At 46.9% G+C, this 27,488-nt stretch overlaps 2 protein-coding genes across 3 annotated transcripts in view; both read right to left on the bottom strand.

Moving 5' to 3' along the window:
• Positions 1-753: 753 nt before the first annotated feature.
• On the bottom strand, positions 754-8,307 carry slc22a31 (solute carrier family 22 member 31). The gene is made up of 9 exons (XM_047041443.1): positions 7,847-8,307; positions 6,752-6,855; positions 6,450-6,604; positions 5,114-5,282; positions 4,882-5,027; positions 3,973-4,084; positions 3,112-3,326; positions 2,607-2,718; positions 754-2,283 (listed from the first exon to the last, which is right to left on the bottom strand). The coding sequence occupies exons 1-9, from the start codon at positions 8,237-8,239 to the stop codon at positions 1,851-1,853; spliced, it is 1,839 nt and encodes a 612-aa protein (XP_046897399.1). The 5' UTR covers positions 8,240-8,307; the 3' UTR covers positions 754-1,850.
• Positions 8,308-9,806: 1,499 nt separating this feature from the next.
• ankrd11 (ankyrin repeat domain 11) overlaps positions 9,807-27,488 on the bottom strand; it is an 88,522-nt gene continuing 70,840 nt past the window's right edge. For both annotated transcript variants that reach the window (XM_047041441.1, XM_047041442.1), the window contains 10 exons: positions 24,461-24,634; positions 22,867-23,067; positions 22,602-22,744; positions 22,346-22,493; positions 17,694-22,191; positions 14,718-17,430; positions 14,489-14,587; positions 13,943-14,086; positions 13,583-13,675; positions 9,807-13,391 (listed from right to left, as the gene is read on the bottom strand). In XM_047041441.1, the coding sequence (XP_046897397.1) occupies positions 13,206-13,391; positions 13,583-13,675; positions 13,943-14,086; positions 14,489-14,587; positions 14,718-17,430; positions 17,694-22,191; positions 22,346-22,493; positions 22,602-22,744; positions 22,867-23,067; positions 24,461-24,634 (8,399 nt within the window). In that variant the 3' untranslated portion in view covers positions 9,807-13,205. The remainder of the gene's footprint in view (positions 13,392-13,582; positions 13,676-13,942; positions 14,087-14,488; positions 14,588-14,717; positions 17,431-17,693; positions 22,192-22,345; positions 22,494-22,601; positions 22,745-22,866; positions 23,068-24,460; positions 24,635-27,488) is intronic.

Genomic DNA, 27,488 nt, shown 5'->3' on the forward strand with positions numbered 1-27,488 from the left:
GACAGTCAGCCATGAAAAGGTCCATGGCATATTCTATTTCTATGTTGTTTCAAGAAATTGATTTAAAAAACAATAGCACCACCTACAGGCCACAACATATAGTGGTACAATACAACAAATGAGCATAACTGTAAACAGAAACATACCAAAGACACTATGGATTGAAACATGTTCATCTGAGACCCGTTCCATAAAGTGAGTTTACCAAATAAAACAGGCTTATGTCGGCCAGACACAATTTCGGTGGATTTGGATCTATAAAACAAGTTCAACATAGTTCAAACTCGTTTCCTATGGCAATTTATGCTGCTAAACTAACCAGGACTGCGTTTGCTGAAAGCCTAAAGTTGATCGTAGAATCCATCGTACAACGAATCTTAGTTTTACGGGCCGTTCCCAAAGACATCGTAGATTAAGTGTCTCTTGAAAATCCGTGGCGCTTGAAAGCGCATAGATATGCCTACCCCTTACCAGCATGTTTGGGAAACGTAAGAAATATCGATGGTTTCGTTTTTTGCAACCCTGGTCCGGGGCAGGCTAACTGTCAGGCTTAGCCCATGTTGTTGTAATCAGATGTTCCTGTAACACTGGTGAGACATTGAACCTAGCCAAAATATGTTAAGTACTTACAAATTTACAAAGGGAGTCAGATGGCTGAACGGTTAGGGAATCGGGCTAGTAATCTGAAGGCTGCCAGATCGATTCCCGGCCGTGCAAAATGACGTTGTGTCCTTGGGCAAGGCACTTCACCCTACTTGGCTCGGGGGGAATGCCCCTGTACTTACTGTATGTCGCTCTGGATAAGAGCGTCTGCTAAATGACTATATGTGAATGTACAAACACATCCAGTCAACCTTGATTTCAGCAGGGGCATAACAAAGTGTGATAAATGACACTTTCTGCATTGTGTCTTAGTTTGTGGACAAGTTATGTTAGTTATGTTTAAGGAAACAAATCATTGTTTTAATTATCATTTTCATCTCTCATAACATTAACTCTGCCCATATCTTCTTCCTTGTTTCACCTCTCCAGACTAAATGTGGAGCACAGTGGTCCAGATCACCATCGGATTGCAGGTCTGCTCAGATAGTATTCCTGACAGTGCCAAGTATTCCTGACAGTGCCAAGTGACTCATAAGTTTTATTTTAGGTTCTGATAGCATTTACAACATTTGTTGCAGATATTTAAGTGCAGAACCATTCTTTTTCATTTCAACATAACAGCAGCAACAATATTACCCCAAATAGCTTGTTTTTAACCCACACTACAACAGTCTCGTCCTCTAGGGCCCCTTAGGGAGTTAATGATTAATACACCAGGTATGAGACTGCCAGTTAAGCAGGTAGCGAGCCAGCCAGCATGTTCAAGCCACAGGTTTAATGAAAGGCAGCTGAGTGGTTGTCAGTCAGTGACTAAGTGAACAGACATGGCTACTCATCTGACCCAACTACATTCCACAACTTTAACATCCGCCTCTATCTTCACTTTCTCTGGTGTTACACAGCTTCACCGCAGATTTTTGGATCCGAACATTAAAATGTCTACATTATTATGTAGTTTATTATGTGACTTCTAGGGGGTTCTTAACCACTCTGTCAGACTTGCACAGCCATGTACTATCCATGCCATGACTTTACTAAGACTCATTTCTTTATTAAAGTTTATAGGAACATAAATTACTCAGAAGAAGTAGCTCACAGTAACAGATATCTCCAGCAACTGAACAGTGAGCGCCGGTCATCCTAGAATTGTAGTGAGGAAAGATGTGTGTGTGTCTGTGTGTGTGCATGTGTGTGTATTTGGCAGAAAAAAGGTCTTTGTGATGCAGGATGACAGCTCAGATGGTGGGTTACCGCTCAGATAGCTCCTCTCTCAGAAGCCTGTTCTCGCCTGTCCCATGAGCCATCAGCAGAGGTGGGTGGGCCACCATGTTAAAGGGCAGCGTGTCTTTGGTCAGCATTGTCCTGGTGGCTGACACCAGGCGGGAGTAGTTCTCAGGCTGGTACTCAGAAGGCCGCGTATACAGCAGAGGCAGGCTGTCTCGCTCGCCGGGGGTCAGGAACAGAGCGGGGCGCCGCTGGCTTTCCCCGTCCTTTAGGGAGTCTGGGAGCGGCTTGCGTTTGCTCTCGGGGAGAAGCATGATGCAGAGGACGGAGAGGACGGCGAAGGAGGCGAAGATCACGTGGTGCAGGAAATAACCACTGTTGTTCTGCAGCTCCATCAGAGAGGAGGCAGCCATGCCCACGCAGCCCGCAGCCAGGACAAGCCCCAGACAGCCTCCTCTAGACAGAGATGGGGAGGAGAACGATTACATCTGTATTTACATGTTCACGTTACCATCGCCGCGGGCCTCACAGCAGGTACACACACGCACATCCCAGGGTGTCTGGGACAAGTGCAGGCCGTCAGGTGGCTGAGCGGTTAGGGAATTGGGCTAGCAATCAGAAGGTTGCCGGTTCGATTCTTGCCGTGCTAAATGATGTTGTGTCCTTGGGCAAGGCACTTCACCCTACTTGCCTTGGGGGAATGTCCCTGTACTTACTGTAAGTCGCTTTGGATAAGAGCGTCTGCGAAATGACTAAATGTAAATGTAAAATGTACTTACCGTATGACAGTAGGCATGACCTCGCTGGCAAAGAATGCACTAAGCATGGCGAGGGCCTGGGAGGAGAAGAGGCCTGTCACAGACAGCACCATCACCAGCCCCCCATGCAGGTCTGCAACATCACACGAGGGTTACCCACCTCACCCAACAACATTCAATTCAATTCTGTATTCACATCCTCCCTACAGCAGGACAGACAGGTGTGACGGTATGCAACAGACGTAGCCACGCTCCATCATAGCAAGGTATCGTTCGCTGCTCGCTGGGTTTGAACGCTCAACCTCCGACTTGCCAAGCGCTACCAACTACGCTACCAACTTCGCTAAAGAAAAGCTAGCTCTTCGTTGACGCGGGTGGCCTGTTACATACTTGAGGTGTGAGTTTCACGGTTTTCACACCGTTACACTGGCTGATAGAGTAGTGTGACCAGCAGGAGAAAGAGGAGAGGGGGACAGGAGAGGGTGGAGGAGAGTAGAGGAGGACCAGGAAGAGGGCTGTAACCTACACTGTGTGAGGGCCAGCAGCAGGAGGGATGACAGGCCTGTAACAATGGCAGAGAGTAGCAGGACGCCGCGGCGACCACAGTGATTGACAGACACGCAGAGGAAGAGGCAGGCCAACGCTCCGGTCAAAACACGCACGAAGTAGCTGAAGTAGAAGTTGGAGGAGTAGCTGTGCAGGTTCCTGGTGAAGCAGTACTGGATCCCTGTGCCTATAAACCTGAAAAGAAGATAGGAGTATAGTTTATTTTATTTAACCAATGGAAAAACCCCTCCATCCATAAGGCTAAACCAAACACACCAGTCATCTCAGTCCTACACAGGGGTGAAAGTAAGCCGGTACTGGCCGGTACGCCGTACCGGTAAGAAATTACGAGACATGCACAGGCCCGTCGCAACAAGGCAAGCAAAACAAGCAATTGCTTGTGGCGCCGAGCTGGCTTGAGGACCCAAGACAACTGCTGGTTAAGAATAAAATTCAACGACAAACTGTGAGCGCCTCTTTGATAGTCAATGCAGTAAAGTGCAATGACACTTATCGGGATCCCCCTCAAGGGGGCCCCTCTCATGATCTGTGCTGCTGGCAAAATACAAAACCTCTCAGTCCTCATCGTGAAGCGGAATTATCAAAAACAGATACAGGTGGTTTGAAGAGTGATACTAGAGTGATAAGAAGTCCTAGTGAATGCTTGATAAGTAGAATATAATACAGTAAATAATTAAATAAATAATTAGGCTAAGTGAAATTTTCGGCGCGCGCATTGCGCGCATTAAACGTTTATCATAGAACCACCAAGAAATAAAAACTACTTTCACCCCTGGTCCTACACCACATCCAGTCATATAGTAAGAGATCCTAGTCTTACAGAGTGAAGCTGAGGATCAGACAGTTCCTCCAGATGATCCGGGTGTGTCTCAGCACTAAGACTGAGTGATACTCTTCATGGGTGTCCTCCTCCGGCCAGGCAGCATCAATCTCTACAGAATACACGTCCAAGTCCTTTATTGACCGCAGAGGGGAGTTTCGCCAAATTCAATCGTTTTTTTAAATGTAAGTGTGTTCCTGTCCTGTTCATTCCTGTTCCTGTCGTCTTACCAATTGGATGGAATTCCCTGCATATCTACTAAAAACAAAGTATCCATTTGATATTGTCACGTTGCTGGTTAGCCAACCTAACCAAGCAACCCAAATAACGTAAACAAGCTAGAACTGTATGTTTGGAAAACTGGATAGAAGTTTTTCACCACTGCCAGACCCTTTAAAAAAAAAAAAATCAATTCAAATTCCACCTAGTACTGCTAGTTTATGTACCCTTAGTATAGATAGTCCACATATTTAAATTTTAGTTTCCTATATGTTTATTGTATGCACCTTCCTGCCAAAGCAAATTCCTTGTCTGTGCAAACTTTCATGGCGAATAAATCCCATTCTGATTCTGATTTTTCAAGGGTGGTGTCCACTAGCAAAATTTAGCGGCCTACATTTCCTATTCAGTTTCAGCGGGAATCCTGTAACTTCCTCTTCGTTGCAGTATGGAATACCTGGCAATGTGAAGCCGTCTAGAAATGGAAGCTAATAATTTTCGATGCAGTCTTTTTGATAGATTTTAGTCCCTCTCTCGCTAATCAGAACCAGAGCCAGCTACAACCAGCTAGAGAAAGGAACCTTTCAAAAGGCCTAACGCAGTCTGATTAGAACTAATGTAATTTCACTACCAGGACGATAGTTGCTTTCGAGCTCACAAATGCGCGCAGGTGTGTAAATGTTGAGTTACCTGACAGCAGTGTCTCAGCAGGGTAAAGCTCATCTCTCACACACGCGCCGTTCCTGGTGGAGAAGAGCTGCAGGCTCCGTTTGGCCTGGGGGATCTGGGAGGTGGCCAGCAGCCAGCGGGGAGACTCAGGGAACACCCACACAGAACTAGGGAACACACGGGTAGATAGATCTGATGCACATGTACACTTGAATGGTCTCTACAAGTGCTTGATGCAGACAGACTGACTCACCACCAATAGGAAAGCAGCAGGAGCAGGGGTAAGGTGGCCACAGCTTGGAGCACCGGCCAGTCACGGCACAGGACAGCCAGCCCAGGCAAAAGCAGCTCGGCACATACAGCAAAAAAAACACTGACCATGGAAACCATGAGGCGATGGGGTGGATCACACAACTCTAACCCTGAGAGAGAGAGAGAGAAGGCGAGAGAGAGAGAGAAAAGGCGAGAAAGAGAGAAGGCGAGAGAGAGAGAAGGCGAGAGAGAGAGGGGGGGAAGGAGTAGAAAACGACAAGCAGTATTCTTTTACATTAATTTGACAGTGTTAAGTGAGAGCCCTCCTGCCTCTTTTCCTCGCCTGACAGAGAGGGACAACTAGAGTTTATTGTCCTTCACTGCGTCCTGTTGTATTGTATCTCTCTTCCTCCTCATGGTTCTGGAAGGAGATCAAGTGGAAATATTCCTTATTCCTCCCACCACGTCAGTCTGACTGACCTCAAACCCAGATCTGGACTACATTTCTCCTGGACCTCACAGGAATGCATGGGCGTGTATGTCAGCCCCAGCATGTGTGTTTAAATGGGGCCGACCTGGTGGTAAACTGAGCCTGGCACCACTTACTCATACATACTTTGAGAACTTCGAGTTCTCTCCTGCTACACAAACTGCAATTATCTCCCACAAGCACACAAAGTCTTTGCAAGCAAGCATGCACAAACACACACACACAAAGACACAATTACAGAAAGGAATTAAAACATTCAGAGCAGGGGGGTCACAGTCTAAGAATTGCCAGGATGGTAGGTTCCCTGGCCATGCACTCCCTGTATTCCTGCACTTCCCACTACTGTGAAGGGAACAGGTAGGGAACTAGTCACAGTTAGATATTGGTTTCATAGAGGATAAGGGTGTTTCCAACTCATGTAACCCTGCAGACAGTACAGAACAAGTGCTGGGATGACCTCCAGCTGCCTCCTCTCACTCCCACTTGCCATTTATTTCCAAAGACTAGGAGGTACTAATACATGTGTTCTCCATATTCTATCGTTAAGAAAAAGGAACTCTCTTCTGGAGGAAGACATGTAACATATTCTGGAGCTGATGTGTTACATTGGCTGGCTGCTTCTTCTCAACTAAGTTCAGAAGCTGAAGTAGTAGAGCGAACAATCAAATGGGAGTGTCTTTAATCGACTGGGCTGGGTGCTATGAAGCAATTCACATGACCTCTTCTAAATGAAATTACTTTTTATACAGGAAATGTGATTACACAGAAATAGAAAGGATTTCTGTCAGTGTGGGATAAAAAATGCTTGACATACTTGAACCAAGGGGTTTTGCTCAAGCATACTTACTGGAGATGTATGATGAGAGGAAGACCCCAGCCAGCATGGAGCCCTGACTGAAGCGCAGCAGGAGGAAGACCACAGGGCTGTTGGACAGACAAACGGCCACGCCCAACAGGCCGGAGAGAGACACGGACAGGAGGAAGGCTCGCCGCCGACCCAAGCTGTATACACACAACCCACGTGTGCACACACACAAACAGACACACACAAAAAAGTTGAGAAGTATGTGGTGATTTTTAATACACTCAAAAAGGGCTACACAATCACAATCAAGTACTATACAGGTGCACACCCACGCGCACACTTACCAGTCACACAGCGTTCCTATGAACACATACCCCAGGATCCACCCACTCATGAAGCAGATGTGCTGCACTGGGATCTTCCAGTAGTTTCCACACACCAGGTCCCACTAAGAAAGTAAAGGATGGGGGTGGGAAGTAAGGTTCCACATGCCAATTTCTCAGTACTTTGAGAATGCTAACAGCACACCAGAGAGCTATTTTTCCTTGACCCTCATCTTACATATCAATCAACAAAGCACACATACACAAATGCACACACAGGCATGCACACACAAACACTAGGAGAGCGGGGCCATGAATAGTCTGTGTGTGAGGGAACATTTGCTGATTGAATTAGAGTGGAGGTTGATCACATTAAACCCAAAAGCACTGTGCCCTCAGTATGTGAGCTCCCATCTCCCTCCTCCACACTCTCCATTCTTCCTGTCTTTATCCCACCATCAGCCCTGCCAGCTACAGCTACAAACCACTAACTTCAGTAGCACCCTTAGAGAACTTTATCTTAGTAGAACAAGGTACCATGATTGTTATTTGCTAGATAAGCTAGATTTGCTAAATAGACATTCTAGTTAGTGACTTCTACTCCTGTATGCAGCTGTTTGTCAGGATCGATAAGCACCTTCTGTTACCACACCAGGGAGACTAAATGCTTGTATCTGATCCTTTTACAATATTGACAAAACGGGATAGGCCTCTCTGTGAGTTCAGTCTACTGGAAAGCTCCAGCTCAACATGAACAAGTAGATATAAGACTTGTTAAGTAAACACACACGCTTTTCTGAGGATGACCTGGGGACACATGATGATGACTGTGAGCTGATTGGAACAGTGGAACAGGCTGTCTCGGGAAGTCACTCCCTGTGTCTGTTGTGTGTTTCCTGTTTTGTTACCAACAACACAAAAATAACTTCTATAGCTGCCATGAAACAGAGTTGTGAAGGGGGGGGGGGGGGGGGGTACACTAGTATGACTGATATGCTCCATCTTGGCTCAAGTATACTGAGAAGTATGATATACCAAAACACATCAACACATGATACCGCCAAACCTCAAACAAACCCAAACACACGAATACCTGTACATTTTGGAATAGTTTACCTCCGTCACGAAGTTGGTTTGTAGCCCAGCAGCTTGGGAAAACTCCCAACCTTTTGTGCATGGAACCGTGTCTTTGGGGACATTCACTGATACATTAGAAGAATAATTTAATGGGTACTTAAAAAGTTCGCAGTGGCTCAGCCCAGAGCCGTTAATCCAAGGAATTGTGAAATTCAGATATCCCTGTCGGGAATAGTTGCTGAGTAAGAATGCCGAGGGTAAGAGAGTTGGGTCGGGCTTGCAGTGGTAGCTGTCTGGAGTCAGCGTATAAAAAACATCTGTAAAAAGATTAAGCATAACAGCAAAGTTCGGAAACCAACTGAACACGGCCACAATTCGATTGTATTGTCCATATCCACCTATTTTGGGGTAAATCTTTGTATCATATTCCATTTTACAAGGGACTGTGCAGCCTGGACAACTGTGGGCGAGTCTCGGGCGCTGAAGACGGCGCAGCTATAGTCTACATATTAATCATGCAATTTAGGGAGGCTGGAGTCTGAAGTAGGCGGAGTGTGGTCTTTTGAAAAAGCAGTTCAATTATGAGACCAATGAGGTTTAGGCCTATTATAATGCGTAAGACAGCTTCACCTGTTTGTTCATTTACTGCTTGTCGGGCGGCGGGCCACCACATTTTAAATGGGTGAATTTAGGGGATAGCTTATAGCCTATCATTATACTAATATTTTTCAACCAACTGTTGTGTCAAGTAAACGGTGAATACGGCTTTAATTAGACATTTTAACTGTAAACTATTTGGGGGAGTAGACTTTATTCAGACATGGTGGCGCGGAGGGCACATTATTCCGAAACAAATTGGCTTGCGCAGTCGCACTCAAGCATTACCAAATTATGTCCCTGCCAACGCCGATATCAAATTTACGCCTCTGTACGTATAGTGAGATAAGCCAGGGGCGTTTGTATAGTGCATTGTGTCGCACACTTCTTGTGCGCAGAAAGCTTGGTAGAAAAATAAAAGGGATGGTAGGAGTAGGGGCCTGTACCCCTGTAGAGCTTTATGTCTAACAACGCCCCTGATCTTGTGGTGTGTGTGCCTGAGTATATGAATGTGTCCAAGGAAATAGAATAGAAAGTGACCAGATAGAATTAATATTTCAAAATTTTATTAACGAACATAATCTCTGAGGAACAACAGCAGTTCTCGCGCTCTCTGTACATGCAACTGTAGAAAATAACAATTTTGAATTTTTATTCATAAGTTTAGTCTTTTATTTTCAGTTTCTCGCTTTTTGATTTTGCAGGAAATCAACACAGCTAAAGGTGTAAGTACTGGATCTTTTACAGCACTGACGATAGCATCATCAACCCCCCCCCCCCACCCCCAAGCCCCCTGATAGCTGCTCCAACAATATGTACACAATTCAACTACATTGTACAAATAAAAAAAGTTAAATTGTTACATCACCAGCAGCGAGCGCACAGGCTCGTAGCCGTTGGAACCCCACATTCTACGCAAGTATAGACTAGTACAAAGAGGAGGGTGCAAAACGTCCTGGGACTATATACAGCTATGTACAATGTCTCTTTAAACGCTTTACAGGAGGAACATTTACACAGCGGAGACCCACCTCAACTCAAACATACCACAGGTGTCAGAAAGATAATAAATAGTTTTTTTTCTCACCAGTTTAAAGAGTAGTTCTCCATGCTTCTTATTAGTCATTTGCCATTCTAAATAAACAGCTACTGTCTGGTTCAATATAACAAGAAATAAACACAAAAAAAGGCTTGAAATCGTGATTCTAGGAGTTGTGTATGTGTACGAGGATGTCCAGTACGAATGAGTTTGTCAGGTGAGCGGACTAAGGGCTGAAGAGGTAACGTGTTGCAGAATGACAAGAGGTTACAGAGGTTGCACGGTCATCTGGCCAAGTGCTTGACTGCTGGACTGGGATTAAGGAGGAGGATGGAGACAAAGTTAAACCAACATGTTCACATGTAGGAGAGAGTAACTGGACGTATATGAGAGGAACAGAGTGTGTGTGTCAGTTAACCCTTGGGTCAAAGGTATGTTAAATCCCAATATTGATGTTTGTAACTATTGCTTTGAGTGGTGTGCAGCAGGCTGGTATGCCTACGTGTCTGTTTACTGTTAAAACTAACCATCACCATTTCAAGCCTTTATGGTTCAAATAAATGATAAAATAAAGAAATCAAACAGTAAAGGCAGGGCTCCGACCACTGAAGGTGAGAGGTGCACATGAAACCCAAACAAACTTGATGCGTTATTGTAAACAATAAACCAAGAACTTGAGGCTGTGGCCAAAGTAACGGTTTACATTCTGTTCCTAAGCAACGTGATTGACATGCCACTGGTGCTTAGCCTCAAACAAGAAATAAACATAACAGACAAAAGAGCAACACTACATACACTGATCTAAACACACACAAGGATTCTGTTGACAAAATCACCCACTTCCAAACTAATAAAAAAATCAAAACATTGGACTTGAATCTAAACTTCTGGTGTATACCTAACCATGACTGTGCTATAAATATTTGGTGTGTATCTTTTCATGATTTGTAGGAGTAAATGTATAACTATTTATCTAGCCAATTATCTTGTGTAGTGGAACAGACAACTGCTAAACTTGACTAGTCATGCCATCATCCACAGCTATGTTCTCATTGAGTAAATAACATTTGTGACTAAATTGTTTAACTGAATATTCCTATTAGGAGAAAACAACTCTATCACACACAGGCAGATGTGGGGGCCAGCTATGGTAGGTCAGAGACGGTTCAAAATTAGGACCCACTGGGCGAAATAAAATAAATCTACTAATCACAAATCAATCTACCAACAGGATAAAAAGACAACAAACACATCTTCACCATCACACTAACATTTTAACTTCCTTTTTTGTGTGCTAGTTCAGCTAAATCAATTCTGTCTATGCTTTTTGGCGTGGAAAACTATTTTGTTGAACTGCTGCCAGTCACTGCAATTGGTAAACACCATCACACTGCAAAACATGGGACAAGTAGGTAAAACTGAGGAACAGAATCAAACCAGCCGGGAAGTCCTGACAAACCACTTGACTAACACCATTTGAATGAAGATGTGGAGCACTGCCTTTTGTGTCATTACTGTAGTTAATAGGGATGGATCAATCATGATCGGTCAGGGGATACTTGAATACTACCAACTCTAAAAAAGAAATAAGAGAATTAAAAAGCAAATTAAAATATTGTTGGAAGAGATTACTTTACTTCAGGACTTTCAAATGAGCCGCAACTGCCAAGTCCAATAATTTTTAAAAAAAAGGTGACCAGGTTGGTTATATGTCAAAATTCTTTCAAATCAACACAGGAGGAGATTTTTAAATGTGGAACGCAGCCTGTGGCTGGAATAATGTATAAACATCACCTGGAAATGGAGGCTCTATGAATGTTTCTTGTCTAAGTGTCTGAGTGCATGTTTACACATTTCACATCAGATAAATAACCTGGACATGCAATCACACAAGTGACTTCGGCTTGCCTGTCAGGTTGTAAAGACAAACTCTTTTGGAAGATGAGACAAGGTCCTAGCGTTATGGGTTTCAGATAGTGAGTACTACACATAACTGTAAAGCTCATGTAGATGAAAAGAAACACAGACAGAGAAATAATAGCGTCTGAAAATTGAGTTATATATATGTGATTGACTTGTTTGTGACATTTATCTCTCTTTCTCTCTCCTTCTAATCAGAGTTTGACTTGCCAAACATTGCGTAAACTAAAATATTTCCTGGGAAAAGGCATTTCTTGGTTTTCGATTTTCAGATATAATTGTGTAGTAAAGCAATGATTAGTATACCTGTTTCTTCTCTTTAAATAAATCCATAATCTTTCTGCTACATGTGAGGACTGGCTGATGAGTCTAGGTTGGGTTCTGTTCAGTTAGAAAGGGGTGATCTACCAGCTAGTTGTGTGTGTTGTGGTGATAGTAACCCAAACAAGGAGCCTACACTGGCCCATCCCGGGACATCGTCTGCAGGTGGGAACATGAGGACTGTGCACTGGCATCTAAATACTGACAGCATACACATTTTGGCCCATGGGTATATGAGGGGGAAAGTGCTGCCTGAAAGTGAACTGTACATACAAAGATACTTTTTATTCATTTAATCTTTTTTTTACACTTAACTGAGTGATGTTACAGTACATAAGTTATTTACAACTGTGCAGTAATGTGTGGCAAAATAAATTATCTAGAAGGCAGCGAGAATACATTGGTTAACGAATATAAAAACTGTACATAATTTACGGAATACAATTTTTTTTATGTGTTTTTTTCAGATTTTTTTCCATTAAACTAATATTGGCTCTGTAGTGTTTCAAGTCACTTCCTCAGAAACAATGAAATGCCCAAGTAAAGAAAAAGACAGAAGAATATTTACTCCTCTAAACCACCATTTCTAACGTCTTGAAACGTTTGATTCGCAACATTCATGTTATTCTGTTTTGTCCTGTCCTGTGTTTGTGTTTCCTGTTGCAGTTGCTTCCTGGTCAGAGTGTGCATTGGAGCATCGGAGGGTGAAGTCAGTTGACATCGAGGACCCTTCAGTCTCTCCTCGGAGCTCAGTACCCTCCGCCCACCAGGGCAGAGAGGCTTAAAGTCCAGTCTCTTCCCCTCCGACAGAGAGCTGACACACCCACACACACACACACTACTGACCCCTTTGATACGCCGCTGAATGTGTGCAGCGCCACCATGTGATGTGGAGTGGCACTGCAGGCATAGACAGAAGGGGGACTGCTCTCTGGCTCTGAGTGTGGCCTTATCGTCCTGAGCAGAAAGACTGCGTTTATCCACGGACTCTTTCCAGCCCCCTTCAGGACACAGGTGGGAGATCCCACGATGCATCTCTAACGCAGACACACTCTCCAGACCACGCTTTTGTTTTGGTCACTGGGAGGCTCCTCCTCTGGTAAGTGATCCAAGTAAGTGGGAGGTCTCAGCTTTGTGGAGGATTATCAACTAACAGAAAATAGATCTCTATTCTCCACTGCTTCGCCATGGACCAGAGACTGGGGCAGAGGCCTGCCGACCAAGCCTCAAAGCAAAGACGTTTTTGCTTTTCATACGATCAAACAAAAGCATAGAAACTCGAAGGATGAAAGTGCAAGTTGTGTTTTTTTTCTTTTTCTCCTCTTTCCCCAGTAAAAAGACTCCTCTCACGGAAGGGAATCATCAGCAAGTTTTTTTGTCTTTTACAGTTTTTTTCTATATAATATATAGGTTTTATAGTCCTCTTCAAACTGGCTAGCCCTTTCCGTTCGATCTGTAAAATGTCTCTTTGAGAAGAAGTGGTGGAGGATGACAAGCCGTGACTCGGCGTACATGTGCGTGTCACGCGGGAAGCAGGACAAAGTCGTCGTTGACGTCCACCATGGGGACGTAGAAGGAGGGCACCTCGTTGACACAGAGGGACTTGTGACCTGCAGGATCCAGTTCCTGCACCTTCAACTGCCACTCCATCCTCTGGACCGCGTTGAGGGCGGCTGCCTCATGCTGTTGTCGCATCAACAGACATGTCTGGGAGAGAACAGGCGAGAGATCGTTAGTACCCCAAAACAATCATAATGATCATACCAGCACAATTTGTTGGAATTTCTTTGTAGTCTACTCGGACGTGATCCCTAAGGACAACCCTTCTTAACCTAATGGGGGTCCAGTGTAACATAACCAGGGGTGCAGCGAGTGGAGGAGTGTGATATGAGGCTTACCTTCATGCGGTCATACTTGTCATCTACATCCTGGATCCAAGAAATGAACTGGCGAGCGTTGAAGCGATCTCTCACAGACTTGTTCTCATCCCCCTAACATGGCATGGAAGAAGAAGACACGGGTCTTAAAACGTGTAGGATAGAATAGTTGTAAGCCTCAAGAAGACCACAGGAAGGTTATCACAACTCAACATAGGACAAACACTTTCTCATAAAATGGTGATGGATAAATACATCAAGATGATTCTCAAATGGAGAGAGCAGAAGATGGCAGCCATGCCAATGACACTGATAGCTGATTGTTGCACAGTGTTTCTACAGCCTTGGTGATGTCACAGGGACGTTGCTGTAGCTACCAACCTGGCTCTCGGAGGGCATGTTGTACACCTCAGAGTCCAGCAGCATGGTGCAGGCGCTGAATGGCACGGCCTGATTGGCTATCGTCCTGGCTGCTCGACAGTGAACCCGAAGCACTTCCTGCTCACATGACACAATCAGCTTCTCCTGCAGACAGAGGGAATGGATGGGACATCGAGAACATAAATACAAGGACAACGTTCCAACAGGGAAGATTCTAGAAATGAGAGGGGTCAGGGAGACTTTGAAAATGAATGTTGTCCTCCAGGTTTCTCTGGAGGCAGGATAATAAGGTGGAGTTATGAGCTCATTCCAAATCCCAGGGTTAATCATACCCCAGTAATCATCTAGACAGAGCCGGCAGTACTGCGGTGGTGACCACTCCACATCTATAAGAACGCTCACTGGCTCTCATGCTTTAATCTCACATCAAAGAAATTATACATTTCCATTATATCAGAAATTAGACAATAAAGAAACACAAATGGTTGCCAATGATAGGTGGGAGCACAGATCAGAGAGAAGGGAGACAGATGAGGACAGTCTTACCCTCTCAATGCTGTGCTGCAGTCTCAGCTTGCCTCTCACAGCCTCCTGCTGTCTGAAGAGCTCCTTCAAGGGCTCCGTGAGGGATGGAGGAGGAGCGATCTGACAAACACATCAGAACACGTTAGCGATCGTCATCCCAATATCACGGCACAGATAAATACAATATGTCGGATAGGACAGTGGCATCGGTTTCAAGATGGAGCGAGCTGGCTTGTACGTTTGGACTCACCACAGGGATGTGCAGCTTGCTGAGGGGCTTGCCATCCAGCAGGTAGGACCCCGTGTAGGTGACATACTCTGCGTAGCACTGGGGGGCCTGGGGCGTGATGTAGCACAGGATCTTCCTCTTTTCCTCGATCTTCTTGCGGATCTGCAAGTACTCAAAGTATGGGTTGGAGCGGTCGCTGTGGTAGGGCTCGATGTCGTCCAGCTTGATGGCGTTGACAATGACGGCCAGCGTCTGCTGGATCATCTCCCGGGTCTGCTGCATGGCGGTGTTGACCAGCTGCACCTGGACCTGCTGCTGGCCAGACCGGGGGAACTTCCTCTTGCGTGGGTGCTGCGTCTGGGACTCCTCCTCCTCCAGGACGCGACCTTTCACCTTGCTGAGCACAGCCGGGGCGGCGGAAGCAGAGACAGGGACGCTCACGCCGACCACCTCATTCTTCTCCTCCTTCTCCAGAGGCACAACCACAGCAGAGACCACGGTGGGGGTGGTGGTGGAGGCTGTAGTGCTAGGGGTGGTAACAGAGGTCACAGTTGCGGTGTTCGGCACCGTACTGACTGGAGTAGAGGCCGAAGATGTCATCACGCAAGCGAGGGTGGTGGCGGCGGCGGTGGGCACGTTCTTGTTCTGATTGGCCAGCATCTGGGCACGGTTGCGGGTCATCCTCTGAGGTACCTCCTCCACCTTCTTGGGCGCTACGTCCGTCTGTAGCGAAGTCAAAGTAACAGTCAACTTCGACGTGGTCTCCAGAGCCTCCGACACCTGAACCGTGCTGGAAATCGTCACCGCGACTGGGACAGAGGGCAGCGGGCTGGAAGAGGACCCGAGAGAAGGCTCGGCTATCTGCCCACCCTGATCTGTCTTGTCGGTAAACAGGGGCTCCATCCCTGGGACCATGGGCAGTGACTGGGAGTCGGTCAGGTGTCTGTGGGGCTGACAGCTGTCTGGCTCCACAGAAGGGAACAGCAGGGTTCCATCAGTCTGAGCAGGTCCCTCGTACTGCCCTCTGGCCTCCAGGACTCCCTGCTGCTTCAGGGAGGAGCTGACCGCCACACTCTGGGGCTCTGCGTCCAGCTCTGCCTGGTAGGGAGGCTGAGGCGAGGGCACCACCAGATCCGGCTCTGCCTCGCTGAGGGTTAGACCCACAGCAGGGCAGGGGGCCTTGGCCAGGCTGGGAAGGTCTACATCCATGAACTCCGGTTCCTCTTGCCTCTCAGTCAGACAGGGTCGGAGGTGGCCAGACAGGGCCTTGAGGTCGGCAGACTCTGGGTTTCGGGCGTCGGGCTCTTGCATTTCCTTGTCTGGCAAGGGCAGGTCTGGGAGGGAAAAGGGTCCCAGATCGTCCAACTCGTCCACAGTGGCGGCAAATGGATCAGCCCAGGGCACCACTGGCTCGTGGCCCCCTGCTGTGACCAGATGGCTCTCTGTGGTGAAGCCATGGGCACTCTGTCTGCTGTCTGGACTGATCTCTCTTATACAGGGAGTTTCTGGTGCTATCTGATGGCTGTCCTCTAAAGGCTTACAGTCTGTGAAGAAGGCTTCTAACCTTGTAGAGGAGGAGGAGGTGTTCATGTAGTTAACCTGTGCATCCAGGGAAGTGGTCTCAGGTCTCTCTGGGGAAGGAATGTCTTCCACCGCATCTTTCTGCTCCTCAAAGTCAGACTCTGGGACATAGGTCCTTGAGTAGGAGGCGTAGGGAGGGGTGACGGAAGTGTGGCTTGGGATGTGGTGTATCTCACTGTCTGAGTTGGAAAAGGGGCTGGTGATTTTGGAGACGGCCACCTCGATCTCACCATAGTTCCTCTGGGGAGACTTGGGGAGCATGTCGGAGTTCCAGGCCAGGTTGTGGTCGCAGGAATTTTCCCCAATGGTGGCTGGGTGCGGGTGCGAGGGGCTGAGCTGGTGCGCCTCTGTGGCCCGTCTGTCTGGAGATTCGGCCCAGCTCTTCTGCAGAGGCTCCTCAGCCCTCGGAGAGAAGGAGGAGCACTCCTCCTCCTGCCTCCGCTGCTCCGCCTCTTCAGCCGCACGCTCCGCTCTCTCCTCCACGTCACCCTCTTCCTCCTCCCCTTCCTCCTCTGACATCATGTCGTCGTCCTCCTCCTCCTCTTCCTCCTCTTCTTCCTCATCTTCCTCATCTCGCTCCTCAGTGACAGGAGGAAGGTAGTCAGAACCACTGACTGGGTCTGAGGGCACTAAGCTGGGTTCACTGTGGTGAGGCTCTGGGAGGTCATCTATGTCCAGAGGGGGCAGCGCTGCCGGGGCTGGGGTGGGTGGAGCTGCGATGTCCAGGCATGGCTCCTGGGGGTCGGGTCTGTGGGCAGGAGTGGATGGATTGAGGAGGAAGTTGGTGTAGACATTCTCTGGATCGTTGCCCTCTGGGCACACCAAGCTGGAGCTGGCGCCGTCTGGTGCTGGTTGAGCAGGTTCCACCCGAGGGGACAGCATCCTCATGGGAGAGAAGTACGGAGAAGACAGGCAGTCCAGTCTCTCAATGGACACCGGCTTGTCCTCTGCAGGGTGGGAGACTGACAGCTCGAAGTCGGAGTCGGCAGGCATGCTCTGCTGTCGGAGGAACTTGTCAGCTTCAGCCTTAAACTCGTCCTCCAGGGGCCTGCGGACCTCAGAGGAGCCAGAGCGGCTCACCAGAGGAAGCTGGAGGTTCTTAGCGGGAGTCAGACACGTGCCCTCTTGAAAGCTGTGAGAAGAGTTGGAATACCTGAAACAGGTAAAGGCAGGCAAGATGAGAAATGCTTTATCATGCACAGGTAAAACACTCAAACAATATAAATACTACAGCACTAAATCAACCAGAATGCAAAGACAATTTTGTACTAAGTAAAACCTTTTTGAAGCATAAGTATTGGTATGCAAACTACGTAAGTACGAAACATGTAGATAAAATGTAATTTGCTGAATGGCTACCTGCAGTAATTAAGAGCCTAAAACATGAAAAAGATCTGAGAAAGAATCTATGCATACCGGTCAAAAAAGGATGGGGAGCAGGCATTCATTGACATGGTCATGGCAGAGGAGTTTTGACAGTCCAGGCCATCAAACATGATGTCAGGGTAGTCCTCTGCACTGCAGGAAGGGGTCCTTGGGGTCTGCATCACCTCCTCATAGCTGGGACAAGAGATGACAGATGTGGGGGTGGGAACACCAGTGGGCCTGTTTTGGTCTGGTCTGGGAGAGGCAGGCAAGTTCTCTTTCATCTGATGACCAGCTAGCCAGTCCTTGGAGTTCTGACCATCCATGGGCTGGGACTTCCTCTCAGGGGACATCATCTGGGCTGGGAGACCCACGTCCTTTAGCTTCTTCTCCTTCAAGGCAGACTCTAAACTGTTTGATTTCTTAGTTGACAGCTCACTGCGGCTTTTCCTCAGCTCCTCTGTGGACTTGGTTTTGTCTTTGAGTTTGGGATCTCCTGATCGATGTCGCAGTTTCTCCATCTGCTTCATCCTCTCTTTATGTCTCTTATGGCGCTCCTCGATCTCCTGGTCTTTCAAACTCAACATCTGCCCAAAACTTGTAAGTCTGAGGTCACCGTCAACCAGCAGTTTCTCACGAGGACGGTTGTCTTTCCGAGTGGTGTCTTTGGACACACCGAGTTTCTCGTTCTCCTCTTTAACCTTCGACTTGATGTGATCTGTCCTGCCGTCTTTGTCAAGGGTCTCTCTATTCCTTTCCTTCTTTGCTTCAAATTTAGGACTGTCTTCTTTGGACCTCTCTTTAAGATTGGTGATTTGAGGGCTCTCTTTCAGTCCAGACTTAATGTCCTCCTTGGAGTGCTTGAAGGATCCACAATTGTCTACGTACTTATGTTTGTCCTCCTTGATCTTTTCCTTGTGTTTTTCCTTCTTCTTTTTGTCCTTGATTTTGTCACTGATGACACTGCTGGCTTTGTCCTTGTCAGCCTTTTTAGACATCTCCTTTTCAAACTCCAACGTCTTTTCAAAATCGTCCTCTCCATCCCCCTTAGACCCGTAGGGAAACGTGTATGGGTCAGCCTCGAGAGGCATCGTTTCCTTTTCGAAGGGAAGACTCTCTCTACGGCAATAAGACTCTCGGATCTCTTCCGTCTTGTCTCTCTTGTCGCCTTTCTTGACCTTCTCCTTCTCCTTGTCGTGGCTCTTTTTGGAGGATGAGGAAGAGGAGTGCCGATGTCTCTCCTTCTCCCTGAACTTGTCCTGGGGGGTTGTGATGGACAGAGAGTCCCTCCTCTCCTCTGTGATGTCTGGCAAGCTGATGTTGGAGGAGTCATAGTAGCTGCTGAGGACAGGCTCGTGGCCCCGATCCGTGAAGCTGTCTGAGGACAGCTCGCTGTTCTTGTCGTTGGAGTCGTCTTTGTAGTCATTCATGGCCTCCTCTTCCAGTTTCTCCAGCAGGGACTTCTCGTTCTCCCCACTGCCCTTGGAGGGCTTCCTGTCCTTTAGGTGGTCTTGCTTGTCTTTATATTTGCTCTTGATCTTCTCCTCCACGGCTTCTCTCTTGTCCAGAAGTTTCTGCTTGTTTTTCTTCTCCTGGTTTGAATCTACTGACATCCTGTCTTTACGCTCCTTGTGTTTTATGTCAACATCTTTTTCTTTCTTGTCTTTGTTGTGTTTCTCCAGGGAGCCCTTTCGATCTTTCCCCACGTCGAATGCGGCCTTTTCTTTCTTCTTCTCTTTGTGGTCTTTTTCTTTCTGCTTCTCTGCCGTGTGTTTTACCTCCACTGAGTATTTTCTAGGTTTTTCTGTTGCAAAGTGATCCAAGTCATCTCTGTCAGGTGTGGAGTCTTTCCTATGAGAGTCAGAGAGCCCTAGCGAGTCACTTAGCTTGGCTACACCCCCATTGTAGTTATCCTCCTCATCCTCACTCTCGTCCGTAAAGATGTCAGCGATCTTATACCAAGTTTTTTCGCGAACCTTCTCTGGCTTTCTCTCCTCCTTTTTTACCTCAAAGAAGTCCTTCTCCCTTTCTGTGTGTTTTTCTTGGGAGGGTTTCTCTTTCTTGTCCTTTGTCTGCTCTGAAGGCATCTTCCTGTCTTTCTCTTTGCTGTGAGAGTCTTTATGTTTGTCTTTAGCCCCGTCCTTCTTCTCCTTAGAGCCTCGGTCTGGGTCCTTCTCCTTCACAGCTTTGTCTGTCAAGCTCTTCTCAAGCTTCTTCTCCTCTTGGTCTACTCTGTCTTTTGGCTTCTCCTTATGTTTTTCAGCTTTTGACTTCTCCCTTTTTTCCACGCCGTCTCCTTTCCTCTCCTTTTCTTTTCCAGAGTGGTTCCTTTCTCGGATTTCAGATGGTTTGCCAACAGCTTCACTGTCCTTGAAGAACGCATCATTCCCATACTCGTCTCGTATTGACTCCTGTTTAATTTTGGAGTCTTTTCTGTCTTTAGTGAACTCATAAGAGTCTTTGCGGTCTCTGCAGCTGTCCATTGGGTCTTTCTCTTTTTTTTCTTTGACACTATCAGCAGACTCCTTCCGCTTTTTCTCTTTCTCCAAAGAGTGACCGGAGTTAAGTTTCTGCTTTTCCGCCCAGTCCTTTTTCTTTTCACTATTTTTTTCTAATGAGTCTTTCTCTTTCTTCTTGGAGATGACCTCTTTTTCTGTTCGTTTGTCGTTGTGTTCTGACTTCTTGTCTTTGACTTTGTTCTCCTTCCTCTTGTCCCTGCTTTCTTCTCTGACAGTCTCCACTATCAGCTTGACGGCATTGTTTGCTTTATACTCCTTGTACTCCTTCACTGGAGCGTCCCAACTGTCATCTTCGTAGAGGGAGGAGTCAGAGGAGAGGTCTGAAGCCCATCGGTCGTGGTGGTCGTCGGAGGCACTTTGCTTGGTGTCTTCAAGGTTGAGGAAACGATTGTTGACATCATAGCCTTGGTAGTCAGGCTCCTCCTTTGGTGCTTTCTCCTTCTTGGATTTCTCCTTTTCTTCCCGGTTGGTGTTCTTCTCTTTATCCACTTTCAGGTGTTTTTCTTCTTTTTGCTCACCCTTTCTGTCCACCTTTGAGGACTTCTCCTTGGACTTCTTCTTCTTCTCCTCTTTGTGGGCTTTCTGTTTCTCCTCTTTGGGTTTCTCCTTCTCCTTAAGACTCCGCTCTTTGTCAACTTTTATTGGCTTCTCCCTCTCTTCCTTGCTGGGCTTATCCTTGGTGGAATCCTTTGTTTTCTTGGCTTTCTCCTCCTTAGTAGGTCTTTGTGTCTCTTTTCCAGTTGACCAGTCCTTGTCTTCGGATTTGACTTTTGAAGGTCTGTCCTCCTTTTTTGAGTGATCTTTGTCATGTTTGGATATCTTGACCTTGCTCTCTGCAGGGGACTCGGTTTCCACAAGGAGGGACTTTTGTCTTGAATCGTCAAAGTCAAAAGAAAAGCTTTTAACAAACTTCTCATTCATATCTTGATTGAGCACAAGACTAGGAGCCTTCTCCTTTTCCTTCTCTTTACTTTTGTGCTTGTGCTTCACTTTATGTTTCTTCAACACCTTGCCATCTTTATCAGTTTTGGAGACTGCGCCATCTGTGTTGGAGTTCTTGTACAAGTCAGAGTTCTTCTTGTCCAGTGCATTCGCATGCACATTGTTATTCTTCTTCCTGTTCTCCTGGGTTTTCTTCTTCACCTGTTTCACTGACTCTACACTCGAGTCAGCTGAAGAGTAGTCCGACTCACTGGACAGCCTGGTTCTGACCGAGTCTGAGAGGGAACTAACGTCTGACCACACAGGAGACGACACGGTCTTCCAGCCATCAGTCCTCCACTGCTTTGGGTGCTGCTCTGCCAGTGACGGTGCCTGTTTCTGAGAGTTCAAGGCCCCATGAGAAGAAGAGGAGGCATTGAAGACAGAGGATTCTTTAAGGCTCCCAGAGGAGTCCTTTATACAGTTCAAGCTCTGCATCGAGCCCTTCTCATCCTCACTCTCCAGGTCCTCACACTCAGAGTCCGAGGTGCAGAACTTGTCGTTGACTTTGTTAAAGCGCACCTCCTTGCTGACGCTGTTTTTTGTCTCCTTCTTCCTTTTCTTTTTCACTTTATTCTTTTCTTTTTGCTGCTTGGAGCTCAGGGTGGCAGAGTCCCGAGCTTTGGAGTTAGTTGCCGATGGCGGTTGCCGAGGAGTTGGTGTAGTATAACTCAACGTCCTATCATCCTCATCTGAGCTGTTGCTGTCCGAGATAATACGCCGGACAGCCTTCTTTGGTGTGAGCGAGTTGCTTTTGGAATAGGTTTTAACCTCCATCTTGGGTATTGAGATGAAGCTGTTGGCCTTGCTAACGGGGTCCTTGCGGAATTCCTTTTTCAGGAGGTGTTTGTCATCCACCGGAGGGACACGCTCTTCCTCATCATCCTCGTCAAATTCGTACTCGTCCTTGACAGGGGTGACAGCACACTTGGGCGGGTCCAAGTTCTTTCCTTTTAACTTGAGGCCTTTCTCAAATTCAGAGTCTGTGTTGTTGCCATCAACTGAGCTGGAAGGAGCAAACGAAGGAGCATCTTCTTCCTCTGAGGATTCTGGGTAGAAAAGCAGAGGAAAAGACTTGTCAAAAAATGAGCTAAACACGTTCACTGCCTAGACTGATATAGCTATTATGTTTTGGGCATTAAACGAGACGAGCAAGCGGGTAAGAATGTCTGAAGTGTAAAAATTGATTAACGATTCACATACCTGATGAACTCTCCTCACTCGAGGTGTAAGTTCCTTTCCCAAGCAGCAGATTCAGCATGGTTGGGGAGTTGGCAACCTTTAATGGAGTCTCGCCTCTCCGGTTACTTTGACGAGGATCCCCTCCATACCTTAGAAGCAACTTCACCACCTGAGGGGAATGCACACAGCACGCATTCTTAAGGTGCTTGCTTGTGGTTTTATAGTGTTGGTAAGCATTGAGTGTACAAGGCCAGTACAAGGTGGCTGGTATATAGACCTTGAAGTGTCCGTTGTTGGATGCGTCGTGTAGAGGGGTGTCGTCGTCCAGACCCTTGGTGTTGACCTCCGCCCCGGCTGCCAGCAGCTGCTTGGCCACATCGTAGTAGCCCCTGTTGCACGCCTCATGCAATGCAGTCCAGCCTACGGGCAGCAAGAAAAGGAGTTTTGTCATGATCATACGACCACAGAAAAGAGGGATGGAGAGAGAGGTGGATGGGAAGAGCAGAAGATAAGAACCCATTGCGAATGACAGCTCCTCTCACCTGCAAAGTCTTTTACATTCACATCGGCTCCCTCGCTGATGAGCTCCTTGATGCGGCGTGCTTCCCCGCGGATGGCTGCCCGGTGCAGTCGCGTTTCGCCCCTCTCGTTGCGCTTGTTCACTTTGTCTTTGGTTTTAGATGCAGAGTTTGGCGTTCCCTTCTGACCCAGACTCGACTGTGACTGATGCTTTGGTGTTGTGTCTGAAAGGACAAGGAATGTCTTTATATTCAACAAATAGAAAACCCAATAGCCATTCGGATCAATAAACATGGCACAAGCGGAACAAAAAGAACACTAATACATGACAGGTCTGCACCCACAAAATTGGTTGATGCTCCACTTAGAATAAGTTGATTTTGCTGCACTGTACTATGTGCTATTGTAGTTGAGATGTTATTGTGGCACAGTAGTTAAGATATTATTACTGTTCACCGTGCCTAGTAGCTGAGATATGGTTACTGTGTGCTGTAGCTAACTAAAAAATACAGACTGATCCTTGAATCTCACAACCAAAATACTGTTAAACTAAGCACATCTGATCCTTCATCAGTGGCTGTATTTTCTAAATGCACTTTTTGCCTGACACTTGGATAGAAAATATATTTAAATATAACATTTTAAGTAAGTCTTGTTTGATTCAAAATAACTTTGTTCAAGACTTGGCCTCTGGATGGCAGTCTTGCTATTAAGGTTGTCAGCAGAGCTGTGGATTCATTTAGTGTGAGCTCTCTTCATTGCATTTAGTGGATTTAAGAAAAACCTTAATCATATTTACATTATTAAGTTTGCTGCACATTGTCCCAAATTCTATTGGAAACTCACTTAATCTATGTTCTGTCCTGTACCCATAGGCTAAAGGGAGAATGGTGGATCACTGGAAGCACAGGATCTCTAACCAAAACGTCACCAAATGGATTACCCAAAACTGAGACTTGATGTAATGATATACGTATTTATCAACTAAGGGGATTACCAGAGGTGAGACATGGCATTGTACAACACTGGCATCAAGTGTTTTAAATCACCAGACATCCAAAATGCAGCACTCGGGAGGAAATGCTTGGTCAGTTTAATCTAATAGCAGAAAGCAGATGAGATATAAAATAAACAAGAGCCCTGTCTGCCTGCCTGGTCTCCGGATGCTCTGTGGTTTTGGCAGAGGGCTGAGATTGCTCTATTAGTCCTTCTCAGACTAGCTCAACCCCCCAGAGGGAAAGCACTTTAATTTCCATAATGGTCCCATGCTACATTCCACAACCAAACCCCACAGCAGCTTCAGTACAGGAATGTTTAGTTTTGTCTCCGGGGCATTCAAAACATGGACCAACTCATTCAGCAGTGAGCTGACAACAATAATGGGAACTGTTGAGGGTTATTTTGGTTAATTGAATTCAACTTAAAAGAGTGCTCTCTGCTCTTTAATGAAACATGGGAACATTGTGTAGCTGGGACAGCTAACTAGCTTGCTAACGGCAACAAGGAGGAGAGGAACAGGGTATCAGCACAGATCCACTCGCCTGCCCCCCTCCATCCCCTTCCCCAGACCCCCTCTGTCACCCTCCCTGAGACGTGGTCTACATAACAAACACGCACCTGGACTGTTGACGGACTCCTCAGCCGTCATTTGCATGAGCAGAGCCACCTGCTGCCGCTCGGAGAGGGGGTACCCGGCCCGGATCCCTGGCATGCCCATCCCAAACGGCAGGCTGGCCTTCCTGGAGTTGGTGGGCTCCTTTTTAATGCGCTTCCTCTCCGGACCTTGCTTCTCTGTAGGGAGAGAAAATAAAAGAGAAGAGATGAGAGGTGAAGAAATGGGACAAGGGTGGAGAGCGACAGAGTAGCACACCGTGACGCTTATTGGGAAACAATAGTTTTGACTTTGTTTTTACACAAAACACTAGTTTGACTCACTACACACACACGAAAAAGGGCAAATCCACTTGAACTTGCTTCAATCAACTGCACTCATCTCTGACCACTACTAGGCCAAGACCACATTAATCTACTCCTTGACCACAATTCCCGTCCCAAAGCCATTCCATCTTCTGTTCCTCAGCTAGTCCCCTCCTCACGTCCCAGCTGGGCCTATCTACCTTCTGGGGGGTGCTACGGCTGGCAGGGCTGGTGAATTTAATGAGAGATTACGGAGCTGCCCAAGAGGCAGGGAGGAGTCAGCTGTCTCTAGTCTGTTTATGTCTTTGGGAGGGCGTGACTTGGCAGACTGACATGGATAACAAAATGGCCACTGGTGTACGGTGTACATTTCAAGCCAGCCTGGCCAAGGTCAATGGGCCGACTGTTTAACGGGCTGGTTAGTGGGATCACCACACAACGGCCAATGGCGGCTGCCTTTGAAAGACACACCTATAAATGATTTCCGCTAGTGTATAGAAGGGGACGCAATGTTTTCTCCGCACAACACCAGCACATGCAAACACCAGTCACAGGCAATCCAATAGCATAAATAAAGGAGACACAGCTGTCGCTCCTGCTGGCATGACTGGCTTGAGTCTCCACATCTCCAGCAGCCTAGATTAGTGGGCTAACGTAACCAGAGGGGCACGCTAGGCGTGACCCACCACAACACTACTGGCTGACCCCCGTCATTCAGTAGCCATCAGAGATCAAGCGTAAGGCAGGGTTGCCCCTGCCGCAGCTCAGCTCAAGGCCACAAAAACATCATCAGCGGAGGCAGGAAAGATGGCTTCCGGTGGCTCCGGGCCTTCTCTTTCCAGGCTTCATTTTTCCACAGCGGGGAGAGTGAGAGAGCTGATGAACTTTCCCTACCATCTGCGAACACTTAGAGCAAATGTGATCACCCCTGATGCACTCTCCCCGTTCTCCCAGGCATTTGCCATTTAGACACATTCCTTCAGCTCAGACCTAAACAGCGTGAACCACAGAAACAGTCCAAACATGTTGTTTTTGAAGGGCTGTGGAGAAATGAAAGGGCCTGAAAACCCTTTTCTGGCCTGTTCTGCGTTGCACGAGCCCCAGTGCTATAATGAGCTTGGTTTACCATTAGGAGACACACAAACGGAATAATGTGAGGATCTAATAGTCTTCAGTTCAGAGGAGAACGATGCCAGTCCCTGTTTACATGTTGCGATCTTTGCTTTTAATAAGAACCAGAGAAAAATAGTAAATATAGAAAAGACTACATTAACACCAGTGTATGGTAACCTTTCACCACACAACAAATCATCTAAAAGGAGTTGGGAATGCGTAATAATGATTAATTAAAAGGCCACATCAATACACATACACACACCACTTTATCTTAAAGGTAGAATAGGAGTTGGGCCTACTGTTGTTCTAACCTATCTAGTTAACTGTTTAGCTTGCAGACCAGCCTATGCTTGCTTCCCTCCTGGACCTTTTCCAAGCCATAGCTAATGTAGAGAGAACAGACAACAACATTTAAGACCAAGCTGGCAGCTTCAGAATGTTAGGCAACGCATATCAGTCCCCTAAACCAAGGAACAGGACAAGACAGTAGCGATTTTATAATATGAGCCCATGACTTAACATAGTCATTAGCCAGAAGATTGTGACCCAGCTGTACCTTTGAGCTAGCAAGACCAGACTAGCCAGGTGTTGTCATTCCAACAAATTCTACAAGGTAGATACAACGTTTATTACATTCTCTCCTTCTGGACCAATCTGATTCAGGGAATGCTTGCCAGCCAATGAGTTTGCAACCAGAGGTGGAGCGTTGTGTCTGAGCAGGCCATACCAGTCTGTTGAGATCTGACTGTTGTAACAGCTTCCTCTGCTAGACATAAATACACACCCACACAAGAGAGAAGGATTGAGAACTAACAGGACGTGAATGCAGGGGAAGCAGGAAATGGCTGCAGGACATACTTTGGGCTTTACCAAAGTAATGACGGCAGGTGAGAGTGGGAGAGCAAAAAGAGAGACGAGAGAGAGATGAATAGGGAGTGCAGTAATGGAGAGTGAAGGCGCAGGTAAGAATGTCCTGGTCTGCTGCCAGGTACAGCAGTCTCACACAAAACCTGTCACTCCAAACACTGTGGATCTTCAACACAGATGGCGTACAGAGCACGTGTAGACCTATGTGAATCCGTATACGTGCATGCTTCAAACAAGTTAGGAAGAGACCGAGTGTGTGTGTGTGTGTGTGTGTGTGAGAGCCTGCCAGTGCGAGAGAAGCGTGGGACGCAGCAGATCTGAGCACGTCACTGTCTCTCCCTCCCACTCGCCACAGCTCTACACACAGCTCTACACACAGCGCTACACACAGCTCTACTCACAGCTCTACACACAGCTCTACACACAGCTCTACACACAGCTCTACACACAGCTCTACACCCAGCTCTACACCCAGCTCTACTCACAGCTCTACTCACAGCTCTACACCCAGCTCTACACACAGCTCTACACCCAGCTCTACACACAGCTCTACACACAGCTCTACACACAGCTCTACTCACAGCTCTACTCACAGCTCTACACACAGCTATACTCACAGCTCTACACCCAGCTCTACACCCAGCTCTACACACAGCTCTACACACAGCTCTACACACAGCTCTACTCACAGCTCTACTCACAGCTCTACTCACAGCTCTACTCACAGCTAACCCAGAGCTCTCCA

This window comes from Hypomesus transpacificus, chromosome 19 (genome assembly GCF_021917145.1).
Source record: "Hypomesus transpacificus isolate Combined female chromosome 19, fHypTra1, whole genome shotgun sequence".
NCBI classification, from domain to species: domain Eukaryota; kingdom Metazoa; phylum Chordata; class Actinopteri; order Osmeriformes; family Osmeridae; genus Hypomesus; species Hypomesus transpacificus.

Bases quoted from the DNA above. Each gene is read 5' to 3' on its own strand.
- slc22a31 (XM_047041443.1), bottom strand. From the start codon at position 8,239: ATGGAATATGATACAAAGATTTACCCCAAAATAGGTGGATATGGACAA. The intron at 3,327-3,972 runs GTAAGACTAGGA...TCTTCTTTTCAG, and splicing joins CTGATCCTCAGCTTCACTCT to GTTTATAGGCACAGGGATCC. The intron at 2,284-2,606 runs GTAAGTACATTT...ATCTCTGTCTAG, and splicing joins GTCATGCCTACTGTCATACG to AGGAGGCTGTCTGGGGCTTG.